This window comes from Carica papaya, chromosome 3, assembly GCF_054855325.1.
Source record: "Carica papaya isolate Zhongbai chromosome 3, ASM5485532v1, whole genome shotgun sequence".
In the NCBI taxonomy this organism is placed as follows: Eukaryota; Viridiplantae; Streptophyta; class Magnoliopsida; order Brassicales; family Caricaceae; genus Carica; species Carica papaya.
In genome coordinates this window covers 12,265,327-12,290,255 of record NC_142311.1, presented here as the reverse complement: position 1 = coordinate 12,290,255, position 24,929 = coordinate 12,265,327, and the positions used below count along the sequence as shown (strand labels likewise).

Genomic DNA, 24,929 nt, shown 5'->3' with positions numbered 1-24,929 from the left:
AGTTATGTGACTGCGTCTAGATTTCAACAGTTGTCGCATTAGTTCCTTCCTAAACTGGTTTTAAAAGTGTTTAAGCACCCGGCGCGTAAATATTATCCAGAAACCCTAACAATTTTTGTTTAATGGATTAATATGGCAACTCAAATGAATAAAAATAAAAATAAAAATTATATTTTAAATTAATTTAGATTTTTCATTTATGTTTTTAAATTTTATTTTTTTGGGTTGAAATGAAAAGGTGAAAAATGGGAATTCGAGCAAGTTCCTTATGGGTGGTTAATGTGAAAAGTCAGGTCTTTATTTATTTATTTATTTATTTTGTTGTTTGTAGTTGAAAAACTTATTTTGTTGCTTTCTTTACCTGATTCCTTTGACCACTTAGACATGTTCGTAAATGGAGTGAGTTCATGTCACCAACTAATGTACACAAGTCGTTCGTGAAAAGCAAAAAAAGATGTGCGTATATGACCGCCACCTCTCTCACAAAAAATAATAATAATAATAAAATATTATTATAATAGTAAATCGAGTATAAAATGATTTTCTTTTATTATTGTTATTTATTACATGGATTGATATGTGTATGTATATTGAGATGTACATAAAATTTATATATATATATATATATAGAGAGAGAGAGAGAGAGAGAGAGACCTATTTATTGAGTTACTTAAGATCAGGTATATTGAGTTTAATTTCTTAAAAATTACAAATTATGAGGTTTGTTTTTTTAAACTCATCAAAAATAAAGGAAGCCCTAAGTAAATAGGAGAGAGGCAGGTGTTGATTTGAAAGGTTTGTTAGAAATAGTTAATGCCTTTTCAAGTTCCCTCATTTAATTTGTGACCCAATACAGATGTCAATTACCACGGGACGCATGTGATGAGACGAAGACAACCCTATTACGAACACTAATCCTAATAATTGGGTGGTTTAAGCTCCCATTTTTATTGGGATTAAATCTGGGAACCCATAAATGTAAATAAATCACTCATTTTCACTTTATTTTAGCCCAGGAAACATTCACCCAAGCTTACTGATGTACTCTCTCTCTCTCTCTCTCTCTCTCTCTCTCTCTCTCTATATATATATATATACATAACCGACATATAAGTCTCCTCATTATGCAGTGCATTCACCTTCTTCTCCTTAGACTAGTGTTAACAAGTCAGCATATCCAAATTCATCGATCTGAACCTTGGCACCATCAATGTCAGATTTTTTACTGTTCAGGTTTGAGAATTTTACATGGTCAAAAAATAATCTTCTTAACCAAGAATGCCAAGAATACTTTCCTAACATTGAACATTAATTTCAATCTGTAAAGGGTCCCTTATGTTTCTAAAAATTGTACCTAGAAGCACAGGATAAACTTAAGTTTATGAGTAATAAATATACACCTAAAGCTTGTCATGCTGGCAACGTCTGCAATCTTATATGCTTGTACTTCTGTTCTGTGTTGAACCGTCTTGCACTCTCTGTCAAGCCCTTAGATAAAAGGAACTTTAATACATCAACTCCTTCCTGCAAAGCAGTATCAATCTAGCCCACCAAACAAAAACAGCATTTATCAGTCAGTGACAGTGAAGACCATGTTCTCTACCAAATGCATTGTACGCACATCCATTCTGCAATATGTCACATGTTGTAAACAATGAAAAGATATTATTGAAAAAATATATATAAATATGACATGATCATGACTACAAAATCTCTTAGATTTTGTAATAATACCAATGAATCCAACATGGATCCAGAAATAAAATGATCATCTTGAAACAGAATTCAATCATGGGCAAAATGACGTTTAAAAAGTGGATGCACACAGAGGGAATATACATGTACCAATGAACAATTCTCATTCCTTCAAGTACACATCAATGAAACTCACATCCAAGGAGCAATACTTACCACCCAAAAATACGAAGGTATATTAGCCATGTGTTAAACCAAAGAAGCAAAAAATGTGATTTGAAATTGCTAGAAAAGAAATTTTCAATACTGAGGATATCCCAGTAGCCTCCAGACAGATACAACTTCACCATAAAAATATCCTATGCTTAGCCAATAGCATCTGCTTCAATTATCCAGTGAAGCATCTGAAGAAGAATTTGGCTACTTCTAAGATAATTAACCACTAATAAGTAAAATCTTACTCGCTCTCGAGCTATTGTGTTGAACTTTTGCAGCAAGAATGCTTTTGGATCCATTTGACCAGGAGGCCTTCCAATACCTGGCAACCAACGCAAGTCTAATTCAGTTATTTAGGGCAAAATCAATAGAGCTGGCAGAGTCAAATATACTAAATGGGATTGCAAACTAACCGATTCTCAGTCGAGCAAACTCTCTATTGCCTCGGAAATGATATATAACACTTTTAAGCCTAATCACAGAAAAAATAAATAAATCAATGTAAAAGCTAGCCTTGAAAATACTTCTAGAAATAATCAAACAGAATTCTTGACAATACCAAAGTTACAAGTATTTATGTGTAGTTGTACAGGAAAATCCATCTTGAGTTACCTAACATAGACTTACATGCATCCTAATACACTTGTCAATAAAAACTCAAGAATAAATATATACTTTGCACTCATGAAAATTCATGTCCACTACTAAGATATTTTTTCACCATTTAAACACACAACCAAAATGATACTGAGGACGTTAACCATGGCCTTATACTTAATTCCCAAGACAAAAATGCAAAATCTTTACATGTATCCAGATACACTGGCTTGATAAGATAATTTTCACCATTCAAGCATATGTCAATAATAGTTTGCTGTGGTCTACCATAAAAATAATGCATTAGTTGAAAGTATTTTCATAAGGACATCCAAACATGGAATGACTTTATAGCCTGCTGATGTGTAAGCACTTTATGATTTGCTTAATTATATTTATCTGATTTGTCTACTTATCTTTATCTGCAGCAGTTTTGTTTTTCCTTAGATGTGGGAGTTGGTTACTTCAATTTTGGAAGTTATGAACTCCTTAGGGATAATTTTATGTTCTTATCTCGCACCAGGATATGTACTTAAAATCAGTTCTGGGAGAAAAAAAAGAAAAAAAAAAGGTAGGCAATATTTCAGAAAAGTTATTTCTTAAACATTGTTTGGGTTTTCTCTTAGCGAGTCCAACTTTTTTAGGCAAAAGAGGTCATGAAAGGAGAAGATTTACAGAAGCATCCTGCAATTTCTTTGTACTGACTTTTCTGCTTAAAGACTATAACCAGATCCTGGATTGAGGAACATAATGTTTTTATTCTTTTAATTCCTAAATAGATCCTGGGTTAAAGATGATAAGAATGGTTCAACTTGTATTTTATCGAATACAATCCTTATATATACAAATTTTCTAGAATAGAAAAGGAAATAAATAATTTTTATATAGGGGGTAAAAGGTCCTTTAACCTAATTTACATACAGTACACTCTCTTTAACAAAGGAACACAATATATCTTGCACGGTGAATGCATATTTAAACACAGATTCCACAAGGATTGCCAAGTCCTATTGTTATTTTCCAAAAAAACACACAGATATATACAAATGATGCTATAAGGTGTGAAATCTGCTCTCTCAACATTCTCAAGTGACCAAAACGGGAAAAGAAACCTGAAGGGTTTGTGTCTATTAAAGTTTTCAAGCAAACTTATATGTCACAAAATCAAAATCGTTGACAACAAAAATCACTACCAATACCAGTCATAACAACATAACATTGACAATCACGGCAATTATTTCATCTAAATATAAGAACACTACTTAGTTTGGTACCACAATTTCTAATTGCATCAGTCAATATCGATATTTGATTTAGCAAACGGGCAGAGCATATAATCTTAGTAGGGTACTCAGCAGTCATATGACAAGCAATTGTTTCCTCAAGATCAAGCTTTTATTTTCCAAAGATAAATGTATGTGCTTTTTACTTGCAACTAAGTACTTGAAGCTCTATCTTACCCATTGTGGCTTCCGTGACCCCCATTGTGCTGAAGACGAAGTACTCCACATGGCAAGTTCATGTCATCATGAAACTACAGTTTCAAACCAAAAAAGGCTACCAAATATCAGCAAGAGCCATCTTCTTAGATAAATCAAAGTACTACAATATTATTATCAAAAGATTAAAGAGGAATAAACACAAAATGAAGGTAGAATTACCACAATCACACGATTAAGAGGTAGCTTATAATAAGCTGCAAGAGGTCCAGTCTGCATTTAGAGAGAAATAAAAGTTATGTTCCTCTTCCTGACTTTTTTTAAGGAAAAAAATATTATTCTTGAGAAGAAGAAGTATAACACCAGATCCCCTAAAGTCTTCTAATACAAGAAGGTCAAAAACGTAATAACAGGAAAAACCAACAAAGATTACTCTACTATTTCCCCCCTCTCCCGCCGCCCCCAAAAAAAATTGTGCAACACAGAAAGGAAATTAGTTTTTCAAGTTACATTATGTTTGCAGTAAATGAATTCCACCAAAAGAAATGCACGATTCTTTTGCAGCAATTTCTTATTTAGAATGTGGATAAAATATGGACTTGTAAATGAGTTCCGTATTTTTTGTCTTAAGTTTTTAGAATGCAACCTACAATAGATCTTTTTTTTATATATATAAAAGAAGAAGCTTTACATCAACCTACCATAGATCTTATTCCATGAGTTTTATGGAACCATGAAAGAAAATATAGGCATTTAAAACTTCTGAAAAAATTTGAGGTATTTAAGGTGTTTAGCACAAATCCAGAATTCTGGTAAAATTTATTTGCAAGTTAATTCACACTTAATCTACTTATGACAAATGCAAATTCTATTAAGGCATGATACTATATGAACTCATAGAACTTCATGTGGAATTGAAGGAACACATTCTGAATTCCATGCGAGTACTTCAATAACTTCTAGTTGATAAATACAGATCAACAAATCATTCCGTACAAATTTAGTATTTGTTTCAAACATGGCCTAAAATTTTTTAAGTATTAGGTTCTGGCAGTTTCCTGCTTATGTTATATTGATGTTTTGTTGTAAACATATGCATTTATGCACAAACTATGATCTGGGAACTACCAGAACCAGTGCAAGTAAGCTTAAATATGTTCTAACCACTTACAGATTCACCACTCAAATTCATGTAAGTTTGGGGCTTTGCAAGAAGAAGGGGAGCATCACCGACAAAACCTGAGAATACAACTAAATACCTCTCAGCTTTGCATAAAGAAAACAGATTGCTCCGCAGTTAAATACACACATATATATGAGGTGGGATAGAATTAGTTCACCGACCTTGTCCAAAAATCGCTTTGCAGTTAATTGTGTTCATTGGAATCCCTTGTGATTCAACAAATGCATCAATCATCTCAAATCCCACCTGCCCTAGTTGTGAAATAGTTAGATTTCGTCAGGGAAGGTGAAGTGATAGTTCACAAGTACCTGCTAGTAACGTGTTATACATTGTGTCTGGTTCCTTTGTATTTATCACCCGGGTTGCCCAAGCCCACAAAGAGCCATGGCCGTGAGGCAGCAGTGCAGAAATGACGGCTACGAAATGTTTTCAGCATTTGGTTCACCATCCACAAATTCCGTAAGCCTGGATAAAACACAAGAAATGAAGAAAAGTTCACTTTCCTTCACAGTCGCCCTTGGTATGCCTGACTGCAAACTATGATAGTATATGAGCATATATGAAGAAATAAAAGAAAAAAATAAGCCAAAGTTAATTCAAAGTTTCTCATTCAGGGTTTCCTCTTCAAAATAACATCTTTCCGGACAAGTTTTAAAAACCAAATTCCCAGGAAATCTTGTTTCAGTGACCCTACATAATTTTTCGATGGAAAAAAAAAAAAAATTCCAGCAAATTCATGCTTAATATACAAAAGTTACCCACTAAAACATTATGAAGAAAATAAAACAGAGACAACGTAAGTCATTTCCATGATCAAGAAAGTATATGGAACTTCACACCTAGAAGTATACATTAATATATGTGCAATAAAGAAAAGAGTGAGCCAAAAAAGAAACAGCAAAATTTTTAAAAGAATGAAAGGCAAAATAGTTCCATGTATCACCAAAGCATCGAGTTGAAGTTTTTACAAGCATTTTAACAAGCACGTCCTGTACGTAGTTGATTATGACTAAGGCTTACAAACTAAATATCTCATTTGATACTCCCAGCTAAGAGAAGGAAAATTAACAACTTAAAGACGGAAAGCAACATGCTGCAGTGAGAACAGAGGAGTGAACATCCAATATTCTTCATTTAAAATCAATGGATCAAGTAGAGGTGTCTCACCATGTGAGCAACCCAAAAGCTCTCCTGATTTTGATTTTCACCTCTGATTCCGGAAGTGGCTCCCCGATTCTTTCTTGTGTTTGTGCGTGAGGGATTTGCAGCGGTGGCCTCGTGGGGATGTGCTTGCTGGAGCTGCGTATTTTCGGGCTTACTGGAGTTGGACTTTGGAGAGAGTAAAAAATTAGTGAGGAAGAACGAAAGCATTTGAAGATCGCCGCAGTTGGGCTTCTACTGGCCCGAGTTTTAAAAATGTTGGGCCTATACTGGCCCGAATTTTAAAATGTTGGGACCATACTGGCCCGAGTTTTAGAATGTTGGGCCTCTGAGGGCCATTTCTGGACTTGTCTTTTACTTCTGTTTTTTTTTTAATAATAATAGTAATGCTTCCTTCAAAATTAATCTTGTACAGCGGCCATTTTATTAGTGTTTTTTACCTTACATGTCTGTGAAATCGATAAATTCGTAAAAAAAAAAAAGTAAAAGTGAAAATCTATTGGATTAACCGTGTTCTTATTAATTCGTACAGTATAAACAGTGGGTGGTTGATTAAAAAAATATATATATTTGTAGTTTGAGAAATTAATAAAATGGCAAAAAAATTACATAAATAATAAATTTGTTAACAAAAATAGATGAAGAAAATAACAAAATATATGACATTAGTACAATAATATGCTGTCAAAGCCTCAAATCAAGGCTTACATTCAATCTCAAAATTTTGCACGGATGGGACCCAAACAATACATCTCACGTGTTGAAAAGTGCAAGTATACCAACATTAAAAATTTAATCCCACATAATTATATAATACACACGTACATCTATATATATATATATATATATATGATTACTACGAGTAAGTCCAACAAGTATTTGGTTATTCGTAGTAACAATACATTATTTGCATTATTTCACTTCCGAAAAGCTATATTCCACTAATCCAAAGTGATAGTGACCAAATCTCTATTATAATTTCATATAGATTTGACCAAAAGAAGCTTTGAAATATTGCAAGACAGACTTTTTTTTTCAATTAACAACACGTTTACAGGTGGAGAGCATGAAATAATGCAGTGTTTGGTGAAAGAAATGATGTATTGGATTGCTCCCAAGTGAAAATATTAGTGTCCTTAAAAACTAAAAGCTTCAAATGCAAGGTGAAAAAGACAACCATCCAAACAAGGAACTATGTTTTTTTTTTTTTTTTTTTTTTTTTTAATGGTTAATTATAGGGCACCTACCCTAATGATCGTTATAATACCCTACAACCAAGCCCATATGGTCCTAATATGTGTCTTAGTTGGAGGGTAGGGACCTCACTATGTACATATATATATATATATATATGGTGGGGAAGATATATATATATATATATATATCCTACCCTTTTTCCTTCCATTAAGCACATGGATTTCAGGATTTGATTATGACAATTGACCAAATAAATTCTCCTCCCTTATATTAAACTTCCTCTATAATCTTACTCTAATATTAATTTTTACTATTTATTTTTTATTATGTTATAAAATTAAGTTTTTAATTAGTATATTTATTTATTGAGTGATATATATATATATACACGCACATACTAATTATAATACATTATAAATAATATTTAAATAATAACACAAATAAAAGTACAATTTAAATCGATCTCATGACTTATTATTAAAAAAAAGAAATAGGAAACAGGAGTACTATTTGTTTGCTTTTTAAATTTTGGAATATATTGTTTGGTTGCATGGAAAAATAAAAGATGAGAAAAAGTGAATGATGGAAAACTAAATTAACACACACACGCACACAAAAAAGTGATTGCAAAAGGGGAATAGAAAAAGAAAAAGAGAAAAAAATGAATGATGTTCTTTTTTTATATATGTTTCAATTTATATATATATATATGTTGATAAAAAAAAAAAAAAAAAAAGAGAACGAAAGCAAATGAAACTTAAATCTTACATCCCAAAAAATTTATAAGATGATCATGTTATTTTTTGTTATCGTATCATCTTATAATAAGTTATATTACGTTTACGTTTGAAATTAAATTATATATCATATAGATAATCTACCTACTTATAAATAAAGAATTTACGAAAACGTTTTAGATTGACTTCATTAAGAAATAATTGAATTATCAACTTAATTTATAAGTAATGTCTGTGATGAAAATTTGACTTTTTAGTACAAATAAAATTTTATATTATGTGATGAATTCATATTGATAATGATATTATTATATGCTTATTTATAAATTTCAATATTTATAAGCACACATATACTTTTTTGTGGGAACACAAAAATGTGATATTCATGATAAAAATTGAATATCTAAACATCTAATCCCATACAAATAATTCTTCTCCCAGATCCTGTAGTTTTTGTAATTATTAAAAAAAAAAAAAAAATCATTTTAGGATATCTTAAAAGTTTCTTACTTTTTTGGAATTGACATGTCAACTAAATTAATTTTGCATGAGATCTTATTTTTGGAAATTAATTTCATTATAAACGTACAGCTTGTTTGATTTAACTTTCTTATGTCACCTTCAGATTTTACAAGGTTCACGAAGAAGGTCACACCATATCTTATTCAAAGATTTCATTCACCCTTAATTTAATAAATTAATTTCTATTTGGGTACCAGCTGATCATTCAGCCCAGTCTCTGTCAAGATTATATATGTTGCAGAAATGTATGAAATTCTCGAAATCCACAGTGTTGTTCATGTAATTTTCACATTGACCCTCAAATTATAATTCAAATTGAATAGTTAATAAATGGGTGTATGATTTTAATAAATAATAAAGCACCATAAATTTTGATTTAAGGGATAAATCCCTAAAATCATAGGGGTCTTTTTTTAAAGAAGAAGATGGAGACGACAAGACTGTCACATGAACACTGTCATTACTAATATATATGTATATGTTGTATACTGCTGCGTACACAATTAAGCAGCAGATTCAAAGCATCTTTTAAAGGGGGAAAAAAATTTGATTGTGATAAATTAAATAAACCCTAATCTGCAGAGCAATAATGGAAGGAAAGGGTGGTTAATAAAATAATGAATAAGGCTGCAAATGCCAGAAGCCCAGAAACTGGACGGATTTTTTACACACCAAACCTCTTTCTCAGCATAATTAAAGATTACCCTATCTGTTTAGGGGCATCTTTCCATACCTGAACTCCACTACCTCCTTTAATTAACTTTTAATATTTGATTGATTAATTGGGTCTAGTCACAATCTCACCAATTGCCAACCTGGGATTCTTTTTTAATGCTCTTCATTAGTAAATTAAATAATTAAAAAGAGATTAGTAAAAAGTTAATTTTATAAATTAATTTTTTTTTTTTTTAAAAAAAAGGGAGTCGTTTACAACTTCTAATCTTGTTTTATTTTTTTTTTAAAAATAAATCGTTTAAGCTATGAAAAATTATAATTACATGAGGTGCCCAGATATTGCCAGAAATCAAGTTTGACCCCCAGCCCAACATAAACAAACTAATGTCATAATAATAACAACTAAAAAATTAGACTATAGTTATATATATATATAAAAAGGCCAACACATACAGCTGGTTAACACTAGTAAGAATCAAATCCACAAGATTACGCGATCTAATAATACCTCAATTGATGTTGACCAATTGATACATTTAATTCTCTCTATTAAATTTTGATGTTAACGTTTCTGAGAATAAAGCGCAAAAAATTTATTAATAACCAAACATTTAATTTGTCGGACACATTTTATATTTTCAAATAAAATTATTAATATAAATAATCTGTCTTTAATTATATTAAAAAAAAAAAAAAAAAAAAGAAAATTCAAAAAAATATTCTGACAACTATTGAAAAATAATAACAATTCTTCCTCTAATTATTGTACTTGGTATCTTACATGTGATGGTGCGATGGAGGCTTAATTTTTGTTGCCACCAAATTACATAATAATCAGTTCTAGGATTTTACAGTGGATAAAATTCCACAGGGGAAAAAAAAATTAGAATACAAATTCATAAAAAAAATGACATAATATACCAATTAAAAATAATATATATATATATATATATGTAGAGATAATAAGCCCTCTTCATTAGACTTAAACTAAACATAAAAATGGCCTAGTGGGTAACTGATGCTTCGGTCCGTTATGAAATTCTTGTATTTACAGCGGCCTTTTTTACTGTCCTTTTATACCTTGAATCCAGGACCAAACTAAATGGTTGACTAAAGCTCAATTTTCATATGGGATACTTTACTCGAGCCTGCAGTATCACAATTTCACATCACTAAATCACTAATTAATATAAGTATTTGATTTCAATTAGTTGGGCTTAATTCGTTACCATGAAAATTCTCGGAGTTTATATCGGCTCCCCCGATCGGATTTTGACCAAAACCCACTTGGACAAGGGTTTGCAGATCATCCTCGCAGAAAGTTGGGAACTGGATGAATTTTTAAGAACAAAATTTTAAAAAAACTAATTAGTTATAGATAATTTGAAATTTGCCGAAGAGATCGTATTAAATAATAACGTACCTGAGGAAGATTAGGAAGAAATTGGTCGAGGGAGGGTAATTGAATGTTAAGGTTTCGACATAGTGAAGGCTCTGATGGGTCCATGGGGCACGGTGGGACTGACCCATTACAAATGTTGCCTTGTAGTAGTGGTGGATTTTGCAGGGGGGGGTGACCGAAAAAGGCTTCTGCCGAGGAATCTATTGGAAATACTTGATGTGGCAAGCCATTGTTTGATTGAATTATCTGCCCCCAAAAAAAAAGTCAACATATTGAAATTTGGACGTAATTGACAAAATTAGGAGTATTAAAATTTCAAAAAATAAAAGAAAATCATTAAGACTTACATCCTTTGCGATTAAAGTATCCACGCTAAAGTCCAGTCTGGTATTGACGGAAGCCAATTTCATCGACAAAAACTGCAATTAGGGAGAAATTAAAAAAAAAAAAAAAAAAAAAAAGAAAAAGAAATCCCATTAATATATTGTTATAAAATTAGTCTTCGTCCTGGAAGTTGATGATTAAGAAATGTTAATTCATCAACTTACCTCAACTTGGCGTTGCAATGATTGAACATAGTTAATAATTTCATCAAGCATAAGTGCTTTTCCCGTAACCTATTAACAAAAGAAAATATGGGAATCAAAGTCCATTTTATATCAATCATTTTTAAAAAAAGAAATTTGAGAATGAGAATCCACCCGGCACGCAGTACCTTATTGCAACCAGGCACAAGATCTTGAAGAAGCTTCATTCGTTCGCTAATCTTTTCTCTTCGGACCTGACCAAATTCAGATATGTTCATATTGCTAGCTGGTTAAATTGACTGATTTTTTTTTTTTTTTTTTGGGTTAAATTGCGGTAATTGGGTAATGGAAATTCTTACTCTTTCGGCCAAACTATGGCTGTCTGTGGCTTGTCCTCTTCTGGCTCTGACATGAATGTAGTCCTTGGGTGGCTCGGGAGGTTTTGTGGTGTTGTTGTTCGTCTTGTTCTGTTTCTGGTCCCCGGTATTTGGTTGAGCTTCTTCCTCTGTTTTAACAGGACTGTCCACATTTCCGTTTGACTCTGTTTGCTTGCTCCGTTTTGGGTTGGAATCATTGTTGGGTTCAGATGCCTGAAAAGGAAAATTTGGACGTATTCAGTCAGTACTCTTCGGGTTTTGACAAACATGGGAACTGAACAATTTGACAGGTTTTTTTTGGATTAAGTGGTTAAGAAAAAACGGAAACTGAACAATACCTTTGTGGCATTGGGTGATGGGGATGCGACAGGCTCCTTGGATTTTCCTTTAGAGGAGGCAGCTTTTCTTTTCCTGGAATTTAAATCATTGGGGACTTTGGGAGGTGAATCTCCATTTGGAATCTGCTCAGAAATGGTGGATTCATCTTGGGAATTCGCCAATTCTGGTCGATCCTGCGATGGCGAGGTGGTCTTGTTGCCTGGCTGGGATCCAATTGCTTTGAGAGAGGGACTGCTCGAGACTCGCGATAGCTTCCCATTTGCCATGATTGGATTAGATCTGTTAGCAAAGTCACGGTTGTTTAATCCCAGCTGAGCTGTTCTGCCATTGAAGCTCCTGCTGCCAAAGCAAGAAAACCTGGCTGCCCTCCCTGCAAATCCCGGGTCAGCTACGAATTCAGAGGTCAACGGCATTGATTTTCCCAAACTGGGTATTTTTTCCTTCACCATGGGCAAACTTAGCTTAGGAGGAGAGCTAAGAGGAGTAGTGTAACAGGAAGTGTTGGTGCTGTTGGGGGTGTTGATGTAAGTAGTACCCAACAGCGGTTGGGAATGGGGGGAGATGTCGCCGGATTTGCCAATGCTTCCGAGCTTCCCTATGAGCTCTCTGACAAGAAGGCTGTCGGTGGAGACGTTAGAATTGGAGGCGACCGGCGAGGAGACGAGTGAGCTGAGGGCCGAGTCGAAATGAAGAGTGTGGTCCGTTGACTTTTCCCATGCGGGGTTGAAGAAGCAGTCGACAGAATTGAGTTGGTCAATGGGGGGAGAGAATGAATTCCAAGTCGGCATTGATGAAGAAGATGGGGTTGGTTCAAAATGCAATGAGGGTAGCTGTGGTTGAGGAGGGATTCCTGCATTTAGAAAGAATTCACTATCCATTAAGTCCGACTCTCGGTTAATCCTCACAAATCCTTTCTGTATTCACTTTGGGTTCTCGAAACAGGAAGAATAAGAAGAGCAGTAGATAAGAAACAAAAATCCCGTTTGTTTCTGTGTTGAATTTGAATAGAAATGGAAGGAAGAAGAAGCAGAGAAAGGGGGGATGGTTTTGGGTTACAATGGAAGATATATAGATGTAAAACAAAAGGTACTGTTTCTTAAAAATAATTAATGTTAATAAAAATATAAGTACGTATATAAAGGTAATTGTTGAGTGGATTTCCCCCGTAAAAGGCGGAGAAGGGCAGTTGTTGCCGGGCCTTGGACGTCAAAGCATCGCACCCTTTTCCCTTTCAACATTTTTAATCCCATAAAAAAATAATATTTATTATTATTAAAAAATATATATATATATATAATATATATATTTTTTCTTCTATAATCACTCTGTTTTTGCATTATTGTATTAATTCTCTCTGAGTACTCTAATTCAATAGATTCTTTTTGTTATTGTTAAATTATAATTTGGCATTTTTTGCTTAACCCATTAGTGGTTTCAACAGTTGTTGCGAGATTAGGTCCTTAAGACTATGATTAGGGCTAAGATTTAGGTTAATAGGACTTTGTGGTATCTGTGTTCCTAATTTAATTACACACACTTGAAGGAACCCACTATGGATTAGCTGGTAATACATTTTTATTTTTATCCCCCCTAATTCTATTCTCCCACTTGGTAATCATTGGAGTCAAACCAAAAGCCCATTGGTTTGCTGGGAATAAAAGTCAAACGTAAATAAAATACAAACTACCTTCTTTTATTCTCAGGGTAAATTCTTTTTTTTTAAAAAAAAAAAAAAATTAATAATAATTAAATCCACGCTTATATATCTAAAAAATTAAAATGCAGAAACTTCAACGTTTTGAGGGTTTGGTCAATCATTGCATTAATTTCTCAGCTCGCCGGTTAGCTCGGCCTTGGTCGGGTTCACATATCAGACCGACTAAATCATATAATATATATTATTATTATATGAAGTAACCACGTAAAATAATCTTGAATTTCTGAAGCTCTCCACAAACATAATATTAAGATGGAGTATATAACATTCATCATAAATATTATGTTCCAATAAAAAAATATTTATGTCTTACTTTTATTATTATTTTTTGTAAAGCACTTCATTTAGAAAGACGGCAACATTTTTTAATATTCTACATTTAATCAATATAATGGTTGGGACTATAAATTTACGTATAGAATTTTTTAACCAGAGGGCGAAACTTATAAGGCGCTAAGGGAGCTCATTATTATATGTTAATTTATATTATATATACAGCCATATATAGCGGTCATCCCAAATACATACACTCCCTTGAAAACAGATAAAAATATTATTACTGTGAAATAAATTTTAAAAAATATATATAAAAATGTATAGATTCAAAGTTAGAGATACATAACTATTTAAAAAAAAAAAAGTATATATGTTTCGAGTATAACGGCAATGAGAGAAGGGAATGATGAGAATGGCTGCCTTGGCTGGGGCAAAAAGGATTATGTGGTCCTATATGTAAGCAAGGACATGTCGGTATATAGTTTGATTATACATATGTGTATGTGTATGTGTATATGTATATACGTGTATGCATGCATACATATGTATTGCTACTGCCAATATGCCTAAAAGCAATCACTTCCCCTGTTACTGTTTGTATCATCAAAGAAGCATATATATGCTGTTTTCCTTAACGGGAAATTCATGTCCCCGTAAAACAAGTCGTGTCTAATTTCCTAAACAAAGTTTATATGTTAGAAATTTTGTATAGATTTCACATGTAATAAATTCACAAACATTTTACATATATTAAGAAAATAATAATTAATACAAAATTTAGAAATTCACACGTACAGTGAAAATAAAAAATTTGACTATCGGGATGGAATTTAATTAAGAAATATATAATGTTTTTAAGGTTTGATTTATGTAGCTTAAAATGGGTAATCAGAATCCAATTAGTGGAATAAGAAATCAAACAACCTAATAATAAAATTTCCTTTCATCATATCTACTAGGTAGCCACTTGCAGTCTTGGGATAGGATTAATATTATTGTCATCATTAGCAAGCCTAATTTTACCAACTCATAGATTAAATTAAAACACACAATTTAATTATCGAAATATAAAACATTTCAAAATTCTAATGTATTAACATTAGCCACACTGGATTAAAAACAATGTGTGAAACCATGATTATTTAATTAATCTATATAATTGTGTATCGGATGCCCCCCCCCCTAATATGATTGCGAGCTTAAACAAAATCATGATTATTCTCTTTGTGTCAATTAATGATAATAACCCAATTTAGATTTCTTCGTTTTATTTTCTCTTCATTCATCATTATGCCTAATCTAATCTGCAATTAATTGTGTGATCTTCATTGTTGGCTTGACTGAATGGGCGTGCCACAATCATTAATATAACTTGGACACATTAATTAAAAAAGGGCTTTATTTGATCGCTGAAATAATACACGGGAGACGCCTTGAAAAGGCTTTACTTTATTATACTCACCAACAGTCTTTAATCTCTATGATCCCAAGACCTGATTAATGTAATTATAATTTTATTTATATTTAATAATTATGATATTACAGTCTTTTTTTTTTTTCTCTCTCTCTCCAAATTCTTGCAGTGGTAGAATAATTATTATTTTTTTTAAAAAAATTATATTAATATACATTGATCGATTAGACAAGTAACTAAAATCCAGCGTGGAAGTGTGCATTAAATCTTGAATCCTCTCTCCAGAAGAAAACTAAAACTTGTCCTCCACGCCTTGTGACAAATTAATTGTGGTCAAATTATGTGCCTTCAATCTCTTAATTATACATATATATATAATATATTTAATTATAGTCAACAAGAATGAGAATGTTAAATAAGAATAAATTTTTAACCACCCATATATCTACGTGCATATACTGACAATGCTCAAAAAATTGCCATCAATCAATAAAATAGATATCTAAATCTTCCCAAAATCACGAACTACCATATATATATATATATATATGTATATTTGATGATTGCAAGAGATTGCTCTTCGTTATCCATTGATTGTCGTTTCAACATCTCTTTGCACGAATGCAACATATATAATTCTTGTTATAAAATGCAATCTCACATTTAAAATTAGTAATAATTTATGTATTTATCGAGAAATTAATACCAATACTCTGTATATTTTGAGTAATAATATACATAATATGATATTAAAGTAAATTTTACATTATAATTCGATCTCATATAATTTTTTACCGATTGTTAAACAAATCATTGTAACACTAAGTAATGTAATGTAATTTAATTAAAAATATAAAAATTATGAAGCATAAACACATATACATATATATATATATATGTATCTTCTCTCTCCTATATCGTCTTTATTTTGTCTGTAAGTATGGCACATACGTAGCTAGGAATTAATTAAGATCACTCTCTGGGGATAACCACAAAAAAGATACTGACCTCTTTATGGATATATGAGTATGTATTTGTATGTACATATATATATATATATAAATATATATCAATCAATCAATCAATGCCATATCTCAACATGGAGCTCGATTAAAAAGATAATTAGCTAAAATACAAAACACAAATAATTACATTGGCTTAAATTGTTTCTAGGTACATCACTTGTGGTCATTTTGCAGCTAATTAAAGCCAAATCTATACGATCTACGTTCTGCTAAATTAATGGGATCCGAAGATAAAATTAAACAAGAAATTAAAAATTAATCTGCTGGTGGGTATGCACAAGATGATAAAACCTAATATTTGCCTGTCAAATACTAAATTTAATTAATACAAAATATCTATGAATAATTCTGGTTTTATGTCCACCATTAATTCTCTTATCAACGTATCTTTTCTTTTTCTTTTTAAATCGCATCCGTCATGTATCTTTCAAGTTGAACAAATTGAAGATCAACATCCATGTATGTATATCTGACATAAAATGTTTTATACACACACACACATATATATATATATAAATGATATTCATGATTTATATTATTAATGTTGGGAGCAAAAATCTTTTTGGGATTTTGATGGATGGTCCAAAAACTTCATTCAAAAGGAAATTGAATTAATTCATGCATGTCTGACCAGGGCATTATTGTTTGGTTAATTACTTGTCACTTTCTTGAAATACTTTCTGCTTTTAATTATTTTAAATATTAATTTTCAAAATAATACTATTCAATAAGAGAGTTTTGCAAACCCTCGTGATCATCCTCGTCCATCATTTGTGAATGTCATACGAATTAGGGGGATTCAGTGTACATATATATATATATATATATCTCAAGACCAAAAAAATAAAGAAATATTAGATATATAACGAAAATTCATATATTAAATTAATTATATAAAAATTTGGTAGTACTGTCGTGTCGAATATTGTTCTAAAGAAGTGGACGTATGTATGTATAGGCTCCCAATTTTGACTGGTAAAATAAATGTGCGAACAACTTGATTTTAATAAATTAAATTTACGATTTATGGGGCATGCATTTTCTATTTACTAAATTTACGTATACCAACCAACTTAACAGTGATTATAGGTGTAGGTATAGGTCGCAAAGGCAGGAAGATCACAGATGTGTGTATAGCGGGAACCTTCATGGGGGTTATGGCGGCCAGCTTCACATTTAAATATACATATATGAATATTGAAAATGCACGTTTTAAAATTGGTCTGCCAGAATTTCCTGACTCTGATGATGAGAATACATTCAAGTATATATTCCGACTTATATGAATATTTTTCTCTGGGTCACCCAGATCTCAAATTCTACCTCCATTACCAAACCTAAAAAGCTTACAATATAAATGATGTGTATTATATGTAAAAATCAAATCACCCGAGTTATCGTATTGTACTTAATTTAAATTTAGTGAGCAGTATATATATAATAATATCGTGTATATCTATATATATATATACATGCACGGAATTGATGAAGCTGATAAAGTTCTGATTTTTTTTAAGAAAAAAACGATAAAAGATATTTGATGAAATGTGGTCAAAAGTTAATAAATGCCGGATAATAATTATATTGGGTACACTACTACACTGGCATGGCTGACCAGGAAAATCCACCGTCCATGTTATTGATGAACCTGATCTCTTGTTGTGATCATGCGATTTTGACAATTAATGAGATTAAGAACTCTTGCCTTTCCGCATTGCATGCATGCATGCATGCATGATATATACATATATATACACACACACATACACACGCTTTAACTATATATATATATATATAAAACATAAGTTACTGCAAATCTGAGAGTTATAACATCATTTTTTAAATGTTGAAAAAATGTCAATATTTACAAAATTCCGAATTATTTTAACAATTTTGGTATTAAATTAAGAAAAAAAAAAACAACCTTCTTGTGGAATTGAAGCTTTATTGATGAGTGTTACAACTTAACAATTCAATCCAGAGGGGCCAAACTGTCCCAATTCAATGATTTTTACTACACTTAAAACGAGATTAATTTACCGTACCATGCCTGGGCCACTACTCTAATTCCACATGGCATTCAAATTAGTTAACGTTAATCACTGCATGCGTAAATTATTATGTATATACACAATGCATGCACGTGTGTGTATGTGTCCATTATCACTGCGGCTTGGCACGAGCTAATTAACCATACTCTGAAACTGAGTATGCCATAGTCAATATTCAACCAATATGGGAACAAACATTCACGATATGAATTTCTTTCCATACATTAGCATCTTCATAATTTTCACTACAAAAACTATAATACATGTTTTTTGCATTATATTTTATAAACTCGTGATATTTAATTCGGTAAATTTTTTTATATTTTATTAAGAACCGCCTGCATCTTGATCTTGAGAAAGAAAATTAAATGGGTCAAATTTTATGGGTGCTCTTTTGTCTCTTCCACTTATCAATTCGATGCACAATCAAAATTCAAATTTGGGTGACGTACAATATTAATTGATTTTGCCAATTATATATGTATATACCGAGGTATATAATTCTGTATTCTTATTTCTTGTTTCTTTGAGCTCCCCTGTGTTGTTGGGTACTGATAGTTTAATTAAAACCCTACCCTTCTCGTTAATTTTAGTTTGGTGTGTATAATTAATAGAATAATTGGTTTAGATTAACACATTAATATCAAATTATATATCCCTCCTGAATTCCATCAATTTGTCAGAAATTAAAAATTAGTCACCCAATTAAATTAAACTGAAAGGAAGCTGCTAAAGTTCAATCCAAGATACTTTTATGTCAAGCCAGTCGACAACAATAAATCCGACACATCAGGCAGGTGCATGCCACCTTCATTATCTGTATAAATACATATACATATACCGATCAACACTGTAATCACTTATATGTAAACTAATTGTTCTGCAAACATAATTATTTCTTAATCTTGTATCCATGCATCATGTTTTGTACGCACCCTTAACAAAAAATATTAGTTTAGGCTAGTGATGAATGGCTTCTCTTCCTGTTTGTCTGTCACCTGTCCTGTACTTACCACTACAAACATAAAAAGTAAAGTAAGCTAATAAAAAACACGAACCCACAAATAAAAAAATTAAATTTAATTAACAAAAAAGAGAATGACTAGTGTTGTTTAAGACAATTTTAGATGGAGCTTTCACTTTAATTAATTAATTAATTTCCTCGTCTAATTGGGTTCAGTACCTTAATTAATTTAAAAACTGGTACTTGGTTTGGAGGAGTTGTTATAGTTTAATGTATTAAATTATGCAATTATTTAAAATGTAATTTAATAATGAAAAATATGCAATGTTTGATTAGGGTGATTAATTAAGTTAAATATATTTGTAAAATACATTTAAGTTAAATATTTGTTTATTGAAATTAAAGAGATGGTCGGTGTCCTGTCGAAAACCACTGGTTGATGAAAACTAGTGGCGGAGGAAATCAGAACTGACGAACTTTTCCTGCTCGGTAGGGGACGCTACATCGCAGACCATTCAGGTCTGGAGTTTCTGGGAAAATTAATAGGTCTAGGTCAAGGTCAGCACCGCAATTTTTTATTATCTTTAATACGTATAATTACGTTTTTAATTAATTATATTGTAAAATTAGCTATTTAATTTATATTATTTTTTATTTTAATTCTTAGTACATACAGTCTTATATTTTATTTGTAATTACTGAGTTGGAATCTATCTTGACATAATAAAACCTTTATTGTTATTAGTATATCGTTGAAGTTGTAATGACTAAATTATGATAAATCTCAACGAATTTATTTTAATTATTATGAATATTAAAAATATTTTGTGTTGATTATATTTCTTTAATTAGGACATTCACAACTGAATTTAAACACAACATAACTATTTATTTTTCAAATATATATAATATTTTTACGTTGTCGAAAATAATTAAAATCTTATTACATAATATTTTAAAATATTTTGTCATTTATTTCCAAATTTCAAAGTTATAAAACTCAAAAACCAAATTTAAAATTGGCAAAAATACGGGAGAAATTTGTAGAGAAACTTTTTCAACTCAACGTGTGGAAGTGAGACTCTTCATTTTCTTGTTGTCTTTCTAAATTTACTCTGATGTACCATTAAAACACAAATTAATTTAACCCACAAAATAAATGCTTATGGCAAGCAAGCAAACATTCTTTACTCGTGCTTTTAGTATGATATATGTATTTCTTTTTGAAAAAAAATTAAAAATAAAAAAGGTAGGGAAGAAAATGTAAGAACAATTGACATTGTTGATGGAGAAATTATGAGCACTGACGAGAAGCATAGAAAGTTTTTTCACTTGTTTTTTAAGAATTCACTACTCTCTTTTTGGTCATCATTGAATCAAGTGTGGAATACATAAATTAATACATGTACTTTTGAAATTTCCTTACCTGTTTATTATGTCTGTAAGTATTTATTTCTTAAAATATAATACTTAGTATTCTGTGCTATAAAAATATATAAAACATTTACACACGACTAAAACTTACTGTTCAATATAAATAAAAAGAATAGATAATCATTGGATTAAAGTTTTGTTTAGCTTATACTATAAGTATGTAATTAACATATTTCTTGATAAGAATTAACAGAACTTCACAGGCTGCAGATCCCCAACTAAAAAATAAATCTGATAATTCGGGCTGGGAGAGGCCCAATACTCCTTGTATGATATTCGTGGACCGTGGCGTTTATTCTTTACGTATTTTTAACGCTGTATATTCATATGTTATTAATTAATTAGTCCAAATATGTACGTATATATTTGTATTATGTATCATGTATTTTTAATATGTGTTTGTCCAGGCCCAACCCACAATCATTTAAAAAGTGGGCCGAGCAGAATCTAATAGAGGATCCAATTGCCTTTAACATCAAGAAAATCATTCTTTATTACCTTTTTCCAATCTATTATAATAAAATTTATAATTTTATCTTTGATTCCCCGCTGAATTAATTAGATTAAAATTATTATAAGTTATTAATATATGGATGGCACATGTAACTAAATCAACTTATATATTATATCAAAAATACTATTCTAATTCAAACTTTACCATTCATATAATTAATTTTAATTTTTTTTTTAGTATATGAAAGCTACATTATTCTATATAATAAAATGTAAACTGAAATAAAATATTAATTTATAATCATTCTCTCGAGGGCAAATAAATACTTGCCAACCAAGCAAAAAACCACCGACCTTTCTTCTATAACGCTAACACACACCCAACTATAAACCTGTCCTTGTTGTTGTCCACGTTCTCCGACGACGAGCTCGTACCCGGACCGGATTCTGTGAGAGATGAGTCTCGGCCTACATTTTCTACTGACGAGAAGAATCTCGTCAAGAAGAATGAAAAATACACGAAGCACCTCCAAAAAACCCAAGAAACAAAAGTTTCTGCCCGATAATGGGATGATGGGTGCTAGGTCTCTTATTCTTCCCGTTCGAAGTAAGTACCCATTTTCTGGCTATATCTCTTCTGTGTTTTCGGCTGCCTCCAAGCGATATTAAGAAAGGAAAGAACCATTCTTTTTTCTTTTTCCTGCCTGTGGATCTTTTTGATGCAGAGCTTGTTTTATTCACCATATCCGCAACAAAAAGGGTTACTGTCTTGTTATATGGAAGTCTTATCATGTTCTTGTTCTTCTTTTTCCTGTTTGGTTACTGGGAAATTGAAAGAAAACTTAAAGGGAAGAAAAGTTTTCCATATACATATATATATGGTTTTCAGGGGTCCTTATTACTTTCTGGGTTCCATTTAAATAACAAAAAGTTTAATTCTTTTGGCAATTTCATGCCAATACTGTTCTGCTTTCTTGCGTTTTCATTGGAACGACTGTATTTATGAATTCATGGGTTTTTTTTTTTTATTGACTATTAACTGCCGTGAATGGCAATGTCTATGGCTCAGCTGAGATCAAAATCCACGGAGACCAGCAAATAAGTGCCGAGGCTAATGATTCGGAAACTGGGTGTGGACCTGGTAACCGTTGTCGGTGCTGTTTCAGATCATGCAATGGCCATCGGGGAAATCATAATGGTAGGGACCATCTAAGTAACAGCGGTGAAGCTTATAATGAAGCAAGTGAGAGAGGCACCAGAGGAACCATGAAAGGTCAATTGGTAATGAACAGACTGGGTGCAATGGTCTTGCTGGAAATTCAACAGTTACTGATGATGGTGATGGTTGACGGGAAATAAGATACAGTCGCCATCGAGGACTCAATCGTATGAATCGCATATGTGAATGGAGGCCAAGAAATTACAATTATGCTGAAAGGTAAAATTCTTCTTTATCCTCATAATAGATCAGGCTGTAGAAATTTGTTGGATTCTCTTGTAACTACTATTCCTTTAACAAATTAATAGAATTAATTAGATTTTGCTATCTGTTAACTATAATCAAAATCTTTGAATAATGGTGTGATGCTTGGAAGTTTTCATACTTTCTCCGTTGTCAGCTTGCAAACAATGTTGTGACTAGTGATGGATTAACCTGCCAAGTTCTTTTATATTTCTAGTTGATCATGGAGATTAGGAGGAACTTCTTTTAATCATTTCTGTAATTCTATCTACTCTTTGTTTATATAACATTAAAATTTTATCCTCCAAAACTTTGTTCCTTTCCAAGTTGTTTCTAAAAATTCCATAAATGTACAGCACCATTTTGGGATATCAAGGCATTGTGTTTTAGAGTTTTGTGATGAAACTATTTGAAGGAAAACAATACCTTTGAAGGAGATCTGTGTTTGCTAGCTTTCATGAGAAGTAGGATTAATGATTTCCCATAACTTATCTGATCTACCGGAGAATGCCTGTCGTTAAGCCTAAATCGGACAGCAGGAAGCTTGAAGTAAAGAATAATACTGAAGCTAAGGTAGAGTTAGTGGCAATTGAAAGCTGTTTGCAGCATTTTATGATTCATACAATTTACTAAACCCAGCATATTTCTCATTGTTTGCAGCAAATGACACTTAAAAGAGTATGAAGATTCTATCAAGAGGAAGTCACCATCTTCAGAAAAGGGTGTGGAGAGAAAAGTTGACCACAAGCATTTTGAATCAATGCAGATTATTGGGAAAAAGAGAGAGGAGCATGTGTTAATCAAAGAAGTTAGTGAAGGAGTTGACAATTAACTCAGGATATGCACCATGTTCTGTCTTATGAAACTGAACTCCTATATTCTGTTTGTGATTTACTTTCAGAAACTGGACATGCTTAAGAGGAAAAATAGCCTTGAGAGGAGAAATTTCGCAAGGTAATGAATACTACTGGTTATTTTATTAACAATAGATAAGTTGACAGGTCTGAAGATGAAGCAGTTTTGTGTTTTTCAGTCAATGAACAGCAACGAGTTCTTCAGACCTGGCTTGGAAAGAGGGAGAGGTCTTACAGGAGCAGTAGGAGCACTGATGAGAGACTCTGTAAACTGTACTGGTGGTGAAGGCAATAGATATAGACTTAACAAACGCCATGACTGCTGTCAAGCTGGTGATGCTCTCAAGTTTGAGGATCCCAGCAAGTTTCCTGTTTGTATGCAGTCTAATACCACTGAAAACGTTGTAAAGGCCAAAAGAGTATCAGATCAGATATGGATTGTTGAAGGAAACATCCTACAAGCTTTTTTGCAAATTGTTCCAACTAAGATGGTCTTTTTTGTTTTCCCAAAAATCTGGATCCTTGAGTTTTTATGAAATTCACGAAATGGTATTTTTGGTTTAAATAACATTTATTTGAATATTAATTTTACATAAGTGTATGTTATTATTAATGTTTTAAAAGAATTATAACAAAAGTTTAAATATTATTGTATTTTAAAAGTAAACTTGAAATTTTATATTTCATTCTTCAATCCAATGTATCAATTCAATTTGAACCGTTGGAACTCCCTGGCGAAGACTGACGAGGTTTTTGGGCTTTTTGTTTACTTGAAGACGTCTGCTAATTTCAGGTCGTAGAGCTTTGTTTATTTTGGAATTATATATCTGAAATTTGTGGAGAAAAATACATAATGAATTTGCAATATTGAATTGAACGAAAGATTTTCAAGTAGAATAAAATAAAATCTAAACTAAACTAAGATGGCGAATTAAGAAATATATATGTATATATGTACAATTAAATTAAGAACATAATTATTGAAAAATCATTTTCTCTTTTTGTGTTTGGAGGGATTTAATTATGTAAAAAAATAAATCATATAAAGAATGTATATAAGAAGCATGAAACATCCAAAACTTTATCTTGAGTTAATTTGACAAGAAAAATTGCAAATTAATCCCCAAAATTATTATTAAGGAAAATTGCAATTAGCATTATTTTGCATTAAAAATAAATTTTTTTAGAACAAAACTTTTCATAAAATGAAAA

At 31.6% G+C, this 24,929-nt stretch overlaps 2 protein-coding genes and 1 long non-coding RNA gene across 14 annotated transcripts; 1 reads left to right on the top strand and 2 right to left on the bottom strand.

Moving 5' to 3' along the window:
* Positions 1 to 1,198: 1,198 nt before the first annotated feature.
* Positions 1,199 to 6,472, bottom strand: LOC110821845 (Peptidyl-tRNA hydrolase family protein). Of its 10 annotated transcripts, none has more exons than XM_022051799.2 (9): positions 6,298 to 6,472; positions 5,459 to 5,595; positions 5,292 to 5,376; positions 5,119 to 5,186; positions 4,170 to 4,220; positions 3,969 to 4,042; positions 2,325 to 2,383; positions 2,157 to 2,233; positions 1,199 to 1,542 (listed from the first exon to the last, which is right to left on the bottom strand). In XM_022051799.2, the coding sequence occupies exons 2-9, from the start codon at positions 5,576 to 5,578 to the stop codon at positions 1,411 to 1,413; spliced, it is 666 nt and encodes a 221-aa protein (XP_021907491.1). In that variant the 5' UTR covers positions 5,579 to 5,595; positions 6,298 to 6,472; the 3' UTR covers positions 1,199 to 1,410. The 10 variants fall into 10 exon arrangements, with proteins under 10 accessions (XP_021907491.1, XP_088071975.1, XP_021907494.1 ...); XM_088215849.1 differs by having other exon boundaries at positions 1,199 to 1,628; positions 5,439 to 5,595; positions 6,298 to 6,438; XM_022051802.2 differs by having other exon boundaries at positions 5,439 to 5,595; positions 6,298 to 6,438.
* A 3,681-nt stretch (positions 6,473 to 10,153) lies between these two features.
* LOC110821720 (transcription factor bHLH62) lies at positions 10,154 to 13,278 on the bottom strand. The gene is made up of 8 exons (XM_022051642.2): positions 12,067 to 13,278; positions 11,711 to 11,941; positions 11,540 to 11,605; positions 11,373 to 11,441; positions 11,172 to 11,243; positions 10,846 to 11,070; positions 10,652 to 10,751; positions 10,154 to 10,570 (listed from the first exon to the last, which is right to left on the bottom strand). Exons 1-8 carry the CDS (start codon positions 12,943 to 12,945, stop codon positions 10,533 to 10,535), a joined length of 1,680 nt encoding a protein of 559 aa, XP_021907334.1. The 5' UTR covers positions 12,946 to 13,278; the 3' UTR covers positions 10,154 to 10,532.
* Positions 13,279 to 21,706: 8,428 nt separating this feature from the next.
* On the top strand, positions 21,707 to 24,302 carry LOC110821834 (uncharacterized). Of its 3 annotated transcripts, none has more exons than XR_015817802.1 (5): positions 21,707 to 22,008; positions 22,471 to 22,839; positions 23,279 to 23,436; positions 23,524 to 23,817; positions 23,897 to 24,302. It is a non-coding gene; the product is annotated as an uncharacterized LOC110821834 (long non-coding RNA). The 3 variants fall into 3 exon arrangements; XR_015817801.1 differs by having other exon boundaries at positions 23,220 to 23,436; XR_002541132.2 differs by lacking the exon at positions 23,279 to 23,436 and having other exon boundaries at positions 21,710 to 22,008; positions 23,897 to 24,298.
* The last annotated feature ends 627 nt before the right edge of the window (positions 24,303 to 24,929 follow it).